This window comes from Natator depressus, chromosome 9, assembly GCF_965152275.1.
Source record: "Natator depressus isolate rNatDep1 chromosome 9, rNatDep2.hap1, whole genome shotgun sequence".
NCBI classification, from domain to species: Eukaryota; Metazoa; Chordata; order Testudines; family Cheloniidae; genus Natator; species Natator depressus.
The window spans coordinates 15654469-15670562 of record NC_134242.1 but is presented as its reverse complement, the minus strand read 5'-3'; the positions used below and the strand labels follow the sequence as shown (position 1 = coordinate 15670562).

Below are 16094 nucleotides of genomic sequence, written 5' to 3'. Positions count from 1 at the left end.
CAATAATGGCAGAGAAACTAAAGAGTTTATTCATTAGGTGTGAAGTCTGCTCTCCCACAATTAATTTTTTTACAGAACTGTTATTATTTGCTTTTTAACAATGGTGCCGTATACAACAGCTGATATGTCCCATGTGTAGCACAGAGGCCAACGACCTATCATCGACAGAGATCAGGTTATTGCTTTCAGCACCCAGTGGGACCAAGCTGAATGGGGATGCATAAGGTAGACTCCATACAGAAAAGAGTAAATTCTCATGCAGAAAAAAATATACTCCTGGTAGATAACTTGGGGGTTAAAAGAAAACACTCAGGACTCCAACCCTCCTGACACTTAGACTATTTGAAGATTTCAGACTTGCGCAGTTTCTTCCTTGCTACCTACCGCACAAGATAGGGTGCCATTCTTTCACATCAGGATAGCATTCGCTGATACACAGGTTTTAAGGCCAGAAGGGACTGTTAGATCATGCAATCTGCCCTTCTCTATAACAAGACCACAGAATTTCATCCAGTTACTCCTGTATTGAGCCCAGTAACTTTGACTAAAGCATATTGCTGAAAACATGCTTCTGACAGCAACATTTCTCTTCCTAAGTTTTTGTCATTTCCCAGTAAGTTTCACAATCCCAAGCTATGATAACAATTGACTCTTGCCTTGTATAAGGCAGGAAACACAGGGACTGAAATGTAATTTTCCAATTGTCTGACACCGTATGTGCTGAAGCTTCAGCAGCATATGGTTTATTTATAGGCATTTTAGGATTCAGATTCATGTCAGTGAGGGTTAATATAATGCTTTGCATTCCCATAGGGCCATTGAGAACCAAAAAGTGTTTTGCAAACATGACTGGGTCAGACTCAAAACACCCCTATGAGGTAGAGAAATAATTATAGGCCCACGTTATAGATGAAGAAACAGAGGCACAGAAATGTTAAGTGACTTGTCCAAGGTCAGACAGCAAAGCTATCCAGACATTCTAACTTCTAGTCCTGGGTGTTGATCACAAGACCATCCTTTCTCAGGTAGAAGGCGTACCAGCTGCAAGTACAAGATAAAGCCTGCCCCGACAAGGAATTCGCTGAGGCTAGTGTGCGATACTGAGCAGCCAAGCAGCTAGGGAACATGGTATAAGAAGAGGCGTTGGTGGTGTGTGCTGAAGCTCATGACAGATGGCATCAGCAAGATGGCACACCAGAAGCTGGCAAGAAAAGTACAAATGACCAGTATTGGAATTGCATATGCACAGCACGCACCAAAGGGGGGTGGGGGTCACAACATGGCCCATCCTGCAGCAGCACTATCACCGCCACATCCCAACAGAAGATTTCAGTGGAGCCCTTCCTGACTGCTTCCTTGCAGCCTCTTCTTTAACATGTGTGGGGATTCCATTACTGAGGTACACGGCCACATTGCTACAGCTGAGCGGACTGCCCACCCTGCCTCTTGCTGACGTGAGTCACAGCCACACCCAATGGAAGATAAACACCTCCTCTAGGGTGTGCACTGCAAAGCATCTATTTTCTAAGCTGCATCATCATTCACACAACCTTCATAAGCAAGCTTCAGGATTTTGCCCTCCGTGGTTAGTAGTGGCCTGCATTAACCACAGGGCCTGACACATACATGGACTATACACAAGGAACCAGAGATCCCCAGCAACATCCAGCTGTGACGCTGCACCCCACAGTCCTAATAAAAATATTGTTGTAATATGAATATGGCATAACTAAGATATGTTTTATGTGAAATGGATCATGTGAGGTATCATTGGAAAGGTTATGATTTGCTCAATGTGGTTATCCAATTTGTATGCATGTTCTGTACCTGAGGTTAGTAATATTGACTTTGTAACAATTACAACTGTGCGTGCTCTTGGGGAACGCCCACCAGACAGTAGGCAATCAGCCTGAATGAGCCGTTAGGATAGACAATAGAACGGGTCTTTGAAGATGCTGATTTCTCATCTTCCTGGAGTTCCTTCCTTCCATTCCCCTAATTACAAATAAACCTTGTCTCATAGTGGCTTTAACACTGCAAGATCATGTGATAATGTCACCTGGTATGGAGTACCACCTTGGACACTCCTGGTATTTTTCCACTGGAAACAAAGAATTCCCACCTTACGTAAATCCTATTTAAGGTTGGGAAATAAGTCAAGCATCGCTGTTCTCCATTGCCTCCCCGCCCAAAAAGGAAGACTACTGAAAGCACCTGAAGAAACAAAGGAACTAATCTGGGGAAAGGCAAGGGCTGAGTCCAGGCTGAGACAGGGATCTAGCCTATGAAGAGAAATATCTGGAACTCTAAGCTGCAGAAACTCTGCAACCTGCCTAAAACAACATTTAGGGTGAGAAATTACTATTTGTAACCTGTTTCTTTAGCAAATTAAGCTTAGGTTGTGTGTTTTGTTTTATTTGCTCAGTAATCTGCTTTGTTCTGTTTGCTATCCCTTATAATCACTTAAAATTTACCTTTTGTAGTTAATAAACTTATTTTTTGTTTATTTCAAAACCGAGTTTGTGCAATTCATAACTAGGAGGGAGGGGGGTTGGCAAAGAGCTGAGCATATCCATATCGAGGGAGGGGGCAATTTTTATGAGCTTACGCTGTATAGATCTCTATATAGCACAAGACAATATAATTTTGGAACACTCTAGAGGGTGTGTGCACAGGAGATCTGGGCATTCCCCTAGCTGAGCCTTCCCACAGACAGCTGATCACAGACTCTGTGTGATTCTACAGCTGGGTGGGTCCCTGCCTCTGTGTGTGCTGGAAAGGGGCTTCAGAGCCTGTCACAGTAACACAGAGTAAGGGAAACCCAGGCTGGTTGGACAGGTGGGCTCAGTGGGACCCCAGCACACCCGGTGGCACCCCGAAAGGGGGGTCCAACCCATCACACCAGCTACAGGAGAAAGAGATCCAGCCAAGGCACTCTCAATCCCAATAACTACTCCGCTCTGGAAGTTGGGTGGGTGCAGAAAAATAGTCTCTGCCTCCAACTGTAAACGTTGCACAGCAAAGAATAATACCTGCTAAATGAACAGCATAGGGCTACATTATGCTTAAGTCTTATACAGGTATGCCATGTGGAGGAGTGAGAGCTGAGCAGATCTGCAGCCCCTAATTACTCCCCTCAGAGGTCCACCCAAGGACGGGGAGGGGGAGGGACAAAGATTTGTTACCCCAGGTGGCAGTCAGCAGAGCTGGCCTGCCATGCAATATGGTGATAGGGGAATGTCCTGCATTGCCTAATTGGGGTACGAATTTGTACATTCCCCCTTGTGTTGGGAGATCTTCTGCTTCCCCGAGACATTCCCAGGGAGTTCCCAGGGAGGCCATGCAGCCCCGTACCACTCTCAATGCAGGTGGTGCCTCACTGTACCATGCAACCCTTCAAGATTATCCCTCAGAAGGAGACACCCAAACTGATGATTTTAAGCATGCACTATTGCTGCCAAGTCTCCTGAAAAGGCCTTTGAATGAAAACCCTCACTGTGAGAGGTTTGGATGTGCTGCCAGACCATCTGGCGTCACTGTTAGTTTCCATACTGTAAGGCCTTTGAATAGTGCAGCATTGTAATGCACATTCTCACAGAGAGTGCTGGACAAAATCCAAATGCGGGAATACGAACCACCAATCTGTGATGAAAATTTCTTCTTTCGCTGCCTCCATGGCATCTGCTACATCTTCAAAATACCCTTTTGCATTTACATACCTGGAAAAAAACACACACACACAATACTTGGATTTTTCTTTTAATCACATGGAGAATTCGTAGTTGTGGAAAAAATTTTAGTACTCTAAACTAGCAAATGAAAATATCGTTTAAATGCCTTTCTCAAAAGCAAACACATTCAATTTCATGCACTAGGACAACATGCAAGGAGAATTTCACATCATTGTTAATATCTTAATTAAACCAGTACAATCAAATATTCTTATGGCAACAGGCATGACCTGGTGACCCTGTTATATGTAGTGTTCCACATTCTTTTTTTCTTAGTGTGTGAGCAAGTTTTGACTCTTGGAAAGATATGTAGCGGTGATGTTTGTTTTGGATTATGCAAGATTTTGATGTAGAGGCAGCTTCAGGGGATAGATGGAGCTGTGTGAGTAGCAGGAGAGGCTGCTCTCTGCCTTGGGCTATGACTGGAGTCTTTGAGACAGAGTTCTCTGGGAACCAGACAGCAGAATAGGATTAAGAGCTGTGGAAGGAGGGGTTGCTCTGCATGCTGTTTGACCACCTCATTTCAGAACTGGTGCATGTGCATCAAAAAAAACAAATTACACTTAGAATATACCCAGACTCCATGTCACTGATTTCAACCCACTGGGAAGCCCACCTGCAAGATCCCAGATACGTGATACCATTCAGCAGTGGACTGATACCACTGTCACAATGGGGCCCAGCTTTTAGGAGGGGCAACACTAGAATACAGCATTAGGATTGGACCCTGCAAACACTTTCTACTGGATGTTGTGTTTACTTCTCTCATTTGAGATTGGGGAAGATGTGACCATGCCAGAATCAGAGGAGCTGCTTTATGGAGAGGCTGTTGAGAAGAGAGATGAAAGAGGTGCAGGATGAAATTTTCAAAAGCACCTAAGTTACTTAGATGCTTTTGAAAATGTTACCCAAAACCAACAGTCAAGCTAAGAGGTGAAAGTAGCAGCTTCTAAAGTAAGGAGAGTGTTCTGTTCTCCATTCATAAGCATACTGTTTACTTTGCTAAGCTTTACTATGAGTTACATGTGCATCAAGATATCACTTTTATTCTGAAATTTAATAAACCACTAATGTGTCCAATCTCAGCAAAAATAAAAAATCTAGAAGCTCTGACCACTGCAAAGCAAAGTCATAACAGGAGCAAAATGGTTATGCTACTAACCCTAACATTTTTCTGCAGGAAAGATGCATCTTTGATACTCCCATAGTGATTTATAGTGTCTAGTCAGCGAATTCAAACACCCATGTTCTTTAAATGTGAATGATAAATCAGTAGGGCCATGACCTTGCTCCCACTGAAGAGAATGACAGCTTTGCCATTGATTTCAATGGGAGATAGAGCATATTCTTACTACTGCAGGGACCATCTTACCACTTTGCCAGCGTATTCTGCTGTATAGCTGCATATGACCCAAATCTGTGATCTGTTAGAAAGTTTTTGCCATTTTTGTGAATGAACTCTTCTATTCCCTGTCCCCACCACCGGGCATGTCTGTAGCTGTTACACTTCAAAATCAATGACCTGGAAAATAACCAAAGAACAGAAAACAATGAGTAAGCAGCACACTCTTATTTAGCCTAGTTCTCACTATCGAAACACGTTGATATGGGAACTGAATATCAATCATATTTTGTTTAAGCAAAAGTGACCAATAGCCAGCTACTTAGCTAATAGCCAGCTACTTAGTCGAGGTTTTTTAAAAAAAATATTTCAGCACCTAGAGACCACAGTGACTGACAACCTATAAAAACAATAGATAGATATTACCGACACGTTTTGCACACCATGGACCAAATGTTGCTTACACTGGTGCAACCCCATTGATTTAAATGAGATAGCACTAGTATAACTGGGAGCAGAATATGAGATCATGGATGCTAAAAAAAAAAAAAAATTAAATGAGCATTTACATCCACTGAGGAACTGTCCCATTGATCTGGATTCTTCTCTCATAATAATAGGATGGCGGGATTCTTCTGGCATTCCTCCCTGTTAGATGGGGTTGGAACCCTGAAGGGAGATGCTCATTAAACCATGCTGACTCACTGTAGCAGGTGCAAGTTGCTAACACATCCTGCATATAAGAGAATGGCCCCCTTTTAATTAAAAGAAGCCAATTTTTAAGTGAAAAACTGGCATAAAAACTGGTCAAAATAAAATATGCATTTCTCACCTGGAGAGATTGTCAATCCGCAACCCATATTCTGTTTCAGTCTCTTTCTTGCCAATCTTAATGCTGAATTCTTTATCTACCAGCAGGACAAAGGAAATGGCTCCGCTATCCATCTTCATGTACATTAGGAAAGAGTCTTTCACTACTAACCACCTATAAGGGGAGACAACATTCATCTCAAATTCACTTCAAAAATGAGAGCCATCCAATAATATCAAGTGAACAGCAGTCCCCAGGAGAGAACTCCAAGCCATTCGTCATCAGCATCCGAAGCAGGCAAGGAAGGGCTTGTGACCCATTAGGGGCAGTTTCTTTGCAATATGGCTTAGAGAGCTGGTGTCTGATTGTGCTCTCAGAGTGGAGTAAAACAAGAGTAACTCCACTAAAGATAGTGGAGTTACACCAGTGTAAAACTGATGAAAGGGAAATGAGAATCAACCTCTGGAGAGGTGATTACAGCAATGGATGGTATATAAAACCCTACATCTGGACGCTCAAATCAGCAGTTAAGTGAGAGGAAGGATGGTGCAGTGGTTAGGGTGTTAGATGGGGACCTGGGCAACCTGAGTTCCATTTTCTGCTTTGCCACAGAGTCCCTGTGTGACCTTGGGCAAGTCACTTAGCCTCTCCGTGCCTCAGTTTCCCCATCTGTAAATCAGGGATAACAGCACTGGGATAAATACATTAAAAATTGTGAGCTGCTCAGACACTACAGAACTGGGGCCTATATAAGTATGTACGATAGATACAAGTCCATTTTATGCACTTGAATGGTGATGTGCACAACCAAATTCAGGTATGCCATTACAGTGGGAACCAGGTTCTGTATGACCACCTCCTGTATAAGTCTGGAAATTTAGGCTTTAGTGTCTGGGAACATTAATAGGAATATACCTGTTGGCCATCAGGGGTTTCCAGCCAAGTGCCTGCGTAATGGACAAGGTGGAGCAAAAATTCTCTTCAGCCAGGAATATTATTTTAGTAGCCTGCAATACCTGTGGGCACTGTGGGAGCAGCACACTCTAGTTTGAGTTTCTCATGTGTTATTTATAAAGGCCCTGAATCCTATTAAAGCTAATGGAAAGTGTACAAAGAGGACATTTTGGAAAGGTTTCATTGCCAAGCAACAGGCATCACAGTAAAAAAAACAAGATGAGAAATGACTAGCAGGTTGTGTGTGAGCACCAGAGCCCTCGAGCACTCTGGAAAAAATATTTCCCTGTCAGCGTCCAAGTATTTTTTCCCTCTCTGTATACATATATATGAATGATGTGCCTAACATCCTCCCTCCTCCACACACAAACGAGTCAGTCACATGGCCTTAGTCCAGATCTTTGTTCATACAAATGAATGTACAAGGAAACCAATTGCAAAGACATATTAATTACTGTATCTTTCATAGCAACCTGAAGTGTTATGTTGCTGTGCCCAATTCAGTTCCATTACTCCATGTTCAAACTGTGCAGTGCTCCCAGGTTAGTTTTCTGAGCATGACACTCATCACATAGTAACAGGGCATAGTCGGGGCCAGCTTTAGGAATATGGGGGCTCTAAAGAGGTTATTATTGAGGGTCCTGTGCTTTTCTTTTCTCCTCCCCCTTCCCTAGACTAAGACTAGCCATAGTAACCAACATGTTAGATAACAACAGACTCCCCCCTCTCACATCGAATTTGGGCCCCCCCATAAAATCAGCGGACCCCTGTCCCCTCGCTCACAGACTCCATGGGTCTCGCATACATATTGATCATGAAAACAGAACAGAAACACAGGCGGCTCTGCTGACTTGTAAAGCAGCCCTTAAAAGAAGGAGCACTGCCTTTCTTACAAGCCAGAGTGTGCTCAATTTGCTTGTAATGAGGCGCTGGTCTCACAACCAAGTTGAAAATTTAACAGCTGAACTCCTAGAACTCCTCAGCCATATGACATTACAACAGAACCGACTTATAATGCTTTTGCATACCTAAAACGACACGAACAGTGAAGTAGAATGAACGAACATCCCAATGCACCATAATATGCAAAAAGAGTAACTGGGGTTATAGAGAACTGCCACTTGTACTGAAGCTGTTCGGTGAAAACAATGATTTCAGTGTAACAGGGTCGCACTACATTCAAAACAAGATCTCTGCATCATGTTTTCATACTGAACTGAATGGGGGCTTTGTGATGTGATTAAGGACAGCCTGATGCTTGTCAGTGACAGAAGAAAGAGTTGGGAATCCCAAAACCTTGACACAGCTCTTTTAACTACTTGGCACTAAACAAATTAGTGCATCCACCACTGGAAGGAGTATCAAACATGGAAAATCTGACTCAGGACAATTTTAGTACTTAAGGAGAGGCACTGCAGAGACTGATTTAGGAACGGGGACTATGGATTGGCCATGAAATGTTTGCCAAAAAAGAAAACCCAAATTGAGTAATTCACATTTTGAGTTTAGTTTTTATGAATCCAAAGAGCAATGACTCTGAAAGGTGATTATAAAACCAGAACCTTCTTACTTAGCAAGTCTGCTCCACAGGATCTGGAGTACTTTGATCAGCGTGACAGAAATAAGTGTTCATCGCAGAACCAACGTAGCCAAGAGGAGGTGAGCTGGATTCTGTACCTTCCTGTGCATCACATCATCAAAGAACTGTGTACTAAGTTCCAATAAGTGCAAGCCCATTGAGGACAACGGAGTTGTACAGGTGGCCCTGGGGGCTCAATTACAGCATAGAACCTTTATTAAAGCTTTATTAAACCTTTATTAAACCAAGGAGGAAAGAAATCAGCTTGATTTTCAGACCCTGGTTGAATTTGTAAGGCTGGCAGTTAGGGAAATAAAACGAACAACACAAATATGCTTGTAAATTGAGCAGATTTGATCTGGAAATTATTAAGAAAACAGAACCACACAATGCCATTTTTACAGACACTTTTTAGAGCTCAACCACAAAGTAATTAATTCATTAATTATTCTCTTCTAACAAAATATACCCTAGGTTTGGGTGTTTTGATAAATATGGAAAATTATGTAAAAAAATCAAATTTCTTCAAGATGGTCCAGATCTATAAATATTCTCTCTCTGTAATATTATTGTTAGTTTATTTATATACATATGTGCTGGTAGTCTCTATAGTTACTAGAGGCCTCGATCAGGGCTTCCTCAAGGTAGGCAGGAAAAACGTATATAATTAATAGAGATAATTCCCACCCCAAAGAGTATACTTAAACGATTTCTATACCACGGAGGAGAAAATAGACTCATTACAGAGGTAAACATGATGTATGGCTTCAAAGGGCCTGATCTCTGCATGGTATAATGCATCGTCACTGATGGATCAAGACTACATTTATAGGAAAATGGCAAAGAAAACTAAAAACAGACAGAACTTCAGAGCAACAAGCAACATATTTGGAAGAAGACCAAAACCTCATCTATCTGATGATAGATCTGATGATCATGCATCCGATGAAGTGAGCTGTAGCTCATGAAAGCTTATGCTCAAATAAATTGGTTAGTCTCTAAGGTGCCACAAGTACTCCTTTTCTTTTTGCGAATACAGACTAACACAGCTGCTACTCTGAAACCTGTCATCTATCTGTGTAACCATTCAGGAAAATTATTACAAAATACTTTGTCAATGTCACTTCACTCTATTTAAACTAAGGAAATATATAAAAAGGGAGTCATAACTGTTGAAGAGGATGTGTAGTAATAGGGACCTTCCTATATTTATGGTGGGAATGCCTTAAAATAATCATATTTTGTGGGAAAATAGTACACAGAATTTTCAAGATAGCTAAAGTTAGCCTACTCACTAAACTTACAGTGGCTCTATTAGGTTACAGTCCAACAGTGATTCTCAAACAGGCATGCGGGGCCCCCTGGGGAGCCGCGAGTAGGTTTCACGGGGGCCGCGAAGCAGGGCTAGCATTAGATTCACTGGGGCCCAGGATAGAAAGCCAAAGCCCTCCCACACGGGCAGGGCCATCCTTAGGATTTATGGGCCCTAAGCAGTATTATTAAACTGGTGCCTCTATGCCCGACGGCAGCCCAGGGGAGGGACGAAGCAGCAAAGGATACCAAGCCGCCCAGTCCGCCTCACGGCGGCAGAGAGTCTCAGTTCCCCGCAGAGACCCCCGGACCCTCTCCCCCATGCAGAATGCGCGGTGCCGGCACATTCGGCTCTGTGAATATAGCCCCTGCCTAAGGAGACTGCAGCGCGCGCCGGGCGTGTGGGAGCCGACCCTCTCGTCCTGCTGTCATGGGCGGTGGGTGAAGCTGCCGCTTGGTGAGGCTAGCTCCCCAGCCCACCTGTGGCCCTGCCCATACTCCACCCCTGCTCTGCCCCAGACTCCGCCCTCTCCCCACTGTCTCCCACCTCTCTTCCCTCCCCTCCCTGCTCATCCCCTTCCAGCCAAATCCCTGAACCCACATGAAGCAAATGACATTTGAAAAACCACTCTTCTGCAATTTCTTTCTAAAGAAAATGGAGCATGTTTTCCACTGCATGCCAGAAGATGAAGACTGGACATGCAGAAGGTACCTAATTAAAAGCACTAAACTTGGAAATAAAAAATGTCATTCACAGGTTTTTTTATATACCCTGAAGTTTGTCAGATTTATTTGCAAAAACTTTGTAGTAAGGGCAAGTCAGCTGTCCTGCTGAATACAACATTAAATATTATGGAATACATGATGCAGCTCTTCTCTGTTTTACATTTTCTTAATCAGTAGCTCTAAGATGGTTTTATATTCTAAATGTACTCTTAAGCCTTCATAAAGTAATCATTCCAGATTACTACATATTTAACTCACTGAAACAAAGACATTATTTTAAATTAATCAGTCACAGAGGTTTAGTGTGTTCCTAACAATGTTCATTGCTTTTAGAAAAAGGGAACACTAATTTACTTTGTGGGATCTCCCTAACAATAGACATGTTTATGAAATTTCACCAACTTTAAAAAATATGTTTCCAAAGATTTTAGGCACAACAAAGGATGTTATATCTTACTAAGGTAATGATTTTGCTAGAGGGTTTCTCTTAAAATCAGTTCATCAAATAGTCAGAAGTAAAGAAAGGGAAACTCGTTTGTTCCGCTATCTGGCAGGAAAGGGGTGTTGTCCCTTTAAGGGATCTCTTCAACAGGGGGCTGAAGGGAGAAAGGGATGGACAGAAAGGACAGGAAGAATTTGGAAAAAAGTTTTTTGTACTATAGTAATTAAAATTAAAATGTGTATTTTAGATAAGGGTGGTCCTTTGAAGCATTTATTTAAAAACGATATGTCTAAAGATCCAAGCATTTAAGGCTAAAGATGAATACCCAGATTGTGCATCTAAAAATCTATGCAAGGATTTTTTAGAGATGTGATTTTATCGTCTTCAGCAACACACTAATGACATATTTGTAAAGCAAATTTTAAACTAAGGTCCTATAGACTAACATGTTATGAGTAAATGTTACAGTAATGCACACTGTTTTTGTCAGTAAATTCAGAAACTGACAGTATATACCTGGGGGTTGGAAAATGCCTGTTAAATGACTTCATTACCACTTGAATGGCTCTTTAACAGGTTCAATGTTGTACTAATAGGTCTGGCAGGCTGGAAGGCTTTTTCACTTTTAAGTTACTAGACCCTCTCCAGAGGATGATCCACTAGGCTGCAGCAGCTAGCGGTGGGAGCCTGCAGGAAGGGTCAGAACAGGGATAGGAAGAGCGGGAAGGTGGACACTAAGCCCCAAGGGTGCCCCAAATTTTTGGGTGCCGTAAGCAACCGCATATCCTGCTTATGCCTAAGGACAGCCCTGAGCATGGGGCTGAAGCCCAGGGCCCTGAGCCCCGCCATCCAGGGCTGAAGCCAAAGCCTAAGCAATGTAGCTTCATGGGAGCCCCTGTGGCATGGGGCCCCAGACAATTGCCCTGCTTGCTATCCCCTAACATAGGTCCTGGCTTTAATATGCAGAAAACCAATTATTGTGGCACAGGTGGGCCATGGAGTTTTTATAGCATCTTGGGGAGGCCTAAGAAAGGAAAAGGTCGAGACCCTCTGCAATAAAAGACATGAGGTCACACAAATTGTCTTTCTAATAGGTAAAAAGTCATCAAAGAGACAACTCGCCCTGCTACAGTACCTTTTGGACCATCGATAGCAGACACTTCCTTGCCCACAGCAGTTCAGACCAGGTATTCTGTGGCCCCCAGATCTTTTCATGATCATACCTTCTCTGAAACAAATGTAAAGATGACAAATAAATAGTAAATTTGATACATGCATACAAAGCTTATTAATTATGCCTAGGTGAAGCTATATGGACTGGAGGAATATGACCTGGAGGTACATAGGCTAGGTCAAACACAGTACTGTGACATCTGTCTGACCCCTTTCACCTCAGTGGGGTGGCATGGGCAGAATGGAGCAGAAGTGGATCACCTCCCTCTCATTTTCTATTGCCAGGTCATCTCTCTTATTCGCCTTGCACCTCAGACATTTCATCCACCTCCCAAGCAGTGGATGACTTGAACCTAACTCTACTGTACATCCAGCAAATGAACTGAACCCACAGTCACAGCAGTGGTATTGTAATAAATACCACGCCAGCAATAAGAAGGGCTAAGGGTAAAGTCTCCGCTTACAAATGAACTGAGGGCAAAGAGGCATCTAGGGTGCAAATAGGGAACGAGCAGCACCAGGGAGGGGTGAGGGGGCAGAATAAAGGCCACGGAGGACTAGGTGGATAGAAGATACCTCCAACCTACCCTCCCACTTGGCAGGGAAAGCGAGAATCGCTTCTGTGCACAGCAGGAATGAGTTAGAGCTAAGGGCTGCAGTGCAGACGGAAGCACTACAAGCTTAAGGGCTGGTCTACGCTGGCACTTTACAGCGCTGCAACTTTCTCGCTCAGGGGTGTGAAAATACATCCCGGGAGCACTGCAAGTTTCAGAGCTGTAATGGGCCAGCACAGACAATGAGTGCACCGGCGCTCAGCGCTGGTAGCTATACCCCTCGTGGAGGTGGGGTTTTTTAGAGCGGTGGGAGAGCTCTCGCCCAGCGCTATGCCGTGACTACACAAGCAGCACTTTATCATTGGCAGTGAAGACGTGCCTTTAGCCTGAGAATGTCAACCTGGTGAAGAGCTCTGAAATCTGAGAGAGGGCCCAACACAGAGAAGGCTCCATCCTTCCTGCCCGCTGTCAAGTCCTTCTCCGATTATAACACTGGATGCCTGGACTCATTGCATTTCAAACACCCAGGTCCCATCCATATAACCTGAAGAAAAAATTTCACTACTGCCTGCGAGGCCGTTTACAAAAGCAACAGACACTTTTGGTGGTAACCAAAACAACACGGTTTCTAGGTAACTGTGTTCAAAAGAAAGGAATTAAGTGTCAACCCCAGGCTCAAGGAAACTTTGGAAATGTCGGGAAGTTTAAAAGAAAAAAAATGGACCTTTCTTGATTTCAGTGCACTCTTTTCCTCTTGTAGTCACAGTCCATGGCTGACATGTCACCATCATACAGGAAATAAACTAACCAGTGATGTAAGCATGTTATGACAGGGACTGTACATAGCTCTGGTTGTTTGCATTGGGCCATATTATTATTTGGTGCAACTCCAGTCGATGACAGGATGAATTTGGCCCTGTGAGACTGGCAATGAGATGTGTTTTGCCTTTTACATTCATTATTATTTCCCAGAGCTGTAATGTCCTCTTGTGAATAATAATGGAAGATAAGATGTTCCCAAATTTATTGCTAGCTTGGCAGGAAAGCTACCAATTTGGACAGTCTCTCTTTATAAAATGATGCTCTTGATGAAATGTAACTCACACAAAGAAATGTTTCAGAGTAACAGTGAGCTGTAGCTCACGAAAGCTCATGCTCAAATAAATTGGTTAGTCTCTAAGGTGCCACAAGTACACAAAGAAATGAAATTCAACTTACATGCCCTTTGGTCCTAGATCACGGATAAATGACAGCTGACTTACACCAATGAATTCCATCTGGAAAATAAAAAGTTCCCCACTGTTTACATTTTGGACTCCCACCAATCAGTTTGCTTGGAAAAATAACATTGATAGCAAAAACAATTCATCAGCAGGAAAAAGTGGGAACATCTCTTTTAGGGCTTAATCCAAAACCCATTGAAGTCAACAGAAATGTATGTGTTTTGGATCAGGCCTTTAATGAACATGACCAAAACCAGATTAAATGGACAGACAAAAATTGCTAATATAAAGTGGAAGTCTGTTGTAATCTCATGTAAAATGTTTGGAGTCATCAACAGACCCCAATTCAAAAAACCTTGAAGTTATCCAAAGAGATCACAGCAGAATATACAGATGAGCAGAAGTGTAGTCCTCTTGCCATTAGCAAACTAATGACAATGAACTCCATGTCTGCATTAAAATCTACAACTAGACCTCTTCCAACCAACCAGGCTTTCTTGGCAGAGTAAGCCATTCCTGGCATATATGCTGCTGCTTAGTCATCTCAGATCCAGTTAGAGAGTGTCTCTCATCACAGGGTTGAAAGTGAGAGCAGAATCTGACCCATGTGATACAGAACTAAACAGATTTCAGCTACTCTCCTTTGTCTGTATTGGGTTAATTAGCCAAAGTGCACAAACACGCAGGGGGAGGGAGCACGAGGTGTTTTTCTCATTTGATCTGGCAGCAAAGAGGCAAAAAGAAGAACTTAACTTTCTAATGAAATATGCTGCCATCCAGAGCCGAATGGGCTAAATTCAAGTCTCAGATCCACATGCACAGCTGCAATTGACCTCAATGAGAAATAAATGGGAGCCACGTGCATCCAAGGTTAGAATGTATTCAGAAAAATACCACTTATAACATCCCTCCCCTCTTGCAATAGCTACACTCACCTCTTAGATCCAGAGCGAGTGGAGATGCAGAACTGGCAAAGGAGCACGGCCTTATCATGGTGAAAATCCCCATAGGGACCAACACTACGTAAGGGTTTCATGGTTCCCTTGGCCTGGAATGCTCATCCCAAGCTTCAGAGCCACACTTTAGGTTTGCTCTGTGCCATACGGCAGAAAACGGCGATTTCCAAACCACAAATGAAATCAACAGAAGCGAATGGTTTGACACAACGCAGATCATAACAATCCTAGGGTCCGATTCTGCCACCCTTTCTCATGTGGAATAATAACTGTGAAGCAGTTAGATTGACCTCAGTGAGACTACTCACAAACTGTAGGAAGTCTGACACAACATGATAGAGGGACAGATTTGGGCCCTTAGGGCTAGAATGAGCCTGTAGGCCTGGGTGTAACCATGTCATTCCGGGAAGAGTTCCAGAAGAAAATGCAACTCAGAGACACAGTTCCATTCCTGCCCAGTTCTTTTGCCCTGGTGCAGCGGAGGGGAGAGTATTCTGCTACCACTTTTTTTAAGGGCACTACATAACCTCCCCTCCCAGCCAGGCAGCTCTGCTTTCCTCTCAGGCCTGTAGCTGCCATCTGGTCACTGAACCAACAAGAGATATGCAATTTTAGACTTGGTTTTGGTAAGTGGTGACATCATAGAAGAGCTAGTAGTAGGAAATAACCTTGGATCAGGTGATCACAAGTTGATTCAGTTTAAATTAAATAGAAGGATAATTAAAACCAGGTCATCAGCTATGTTTTTTTAAATTTCAAAAGGGCAAACTTTGGGAATTAAGGGAATGAGTTAAAGAGGTCAACTGGAGTGAAGAGTTCAAGGACTTAAATGCAGAAGAGGCTTGGAATTTCTTCAAATCAACTATATGAAAACTGTCTGAAATTTGCACCCAAGCAAGGGGGAAAAAACACTCATAGGGAAAGACCCCAGACTCAGCTGAGGCCATTAGGAATAAGCAGAGAGCCTACAGAGAATGGAAAAGGGGTAAAGAAAGCTACATCTTGGAGGTTAGAAAATGTAGGAATAAAGTGAGAATTGCTACAAGTCAAGCTGAATTTAAAAAAATAAATAATAAGAGGTTTATTAGTTATATACATAGAAAGGGAATAAGGAAGGATGAGGTTAAGCCTGCTATGTAAAGTGGATGGGAAGGAGATTAAAGATAACCTAGGTATGGCCCAAAAATGAAGTGCATACTTTACCTCGGTTTTTAATACAGATGCTAATATGGAACATGGGCATGAAGGTAGGAGGACTGATGGAAATGGAAATTACCACATCTGCGATGGCA

At 42.9% G+C, this 16094-nt stretch overlaps 1 protein-coding gene across 4 annotated transcripts in view; it reads right to left on the bottom strand.

Moving 5' to 3' along the window:
* PLD1 (phospholipase D1) overlaps nt 1-16094 on the bottom strand; it is a 120755-nt gene that overhangs the window by 49084 nt on the left and 55577 nt on the right. For all 4 annotated transcript variants that reach the window (XM_074963566.1, XM_074963567.1, XM_074963568.1 and 1 more), the window contains 5 exons: nt 13842-13900; nt 12032-12124; nt 5906-6058; nt 5104-5253; nt 3636-3719 (listed from right to left, as the gene is read on the bottom strand). In XM_074963566.1, the coding sequence (XP_074819667.1) occupies nt 3636-3719; nt 5104-5253; nt 5906-6058; nt 12032-12124; nt 13842-13900 (539 nt within the window). The remainder of the gene's footprint in view (nt 1-3635; nt 3720-5103; nt 5254-5905; nt 6059-12031; nt 12125-13841; nt 13901-16094) is intronic.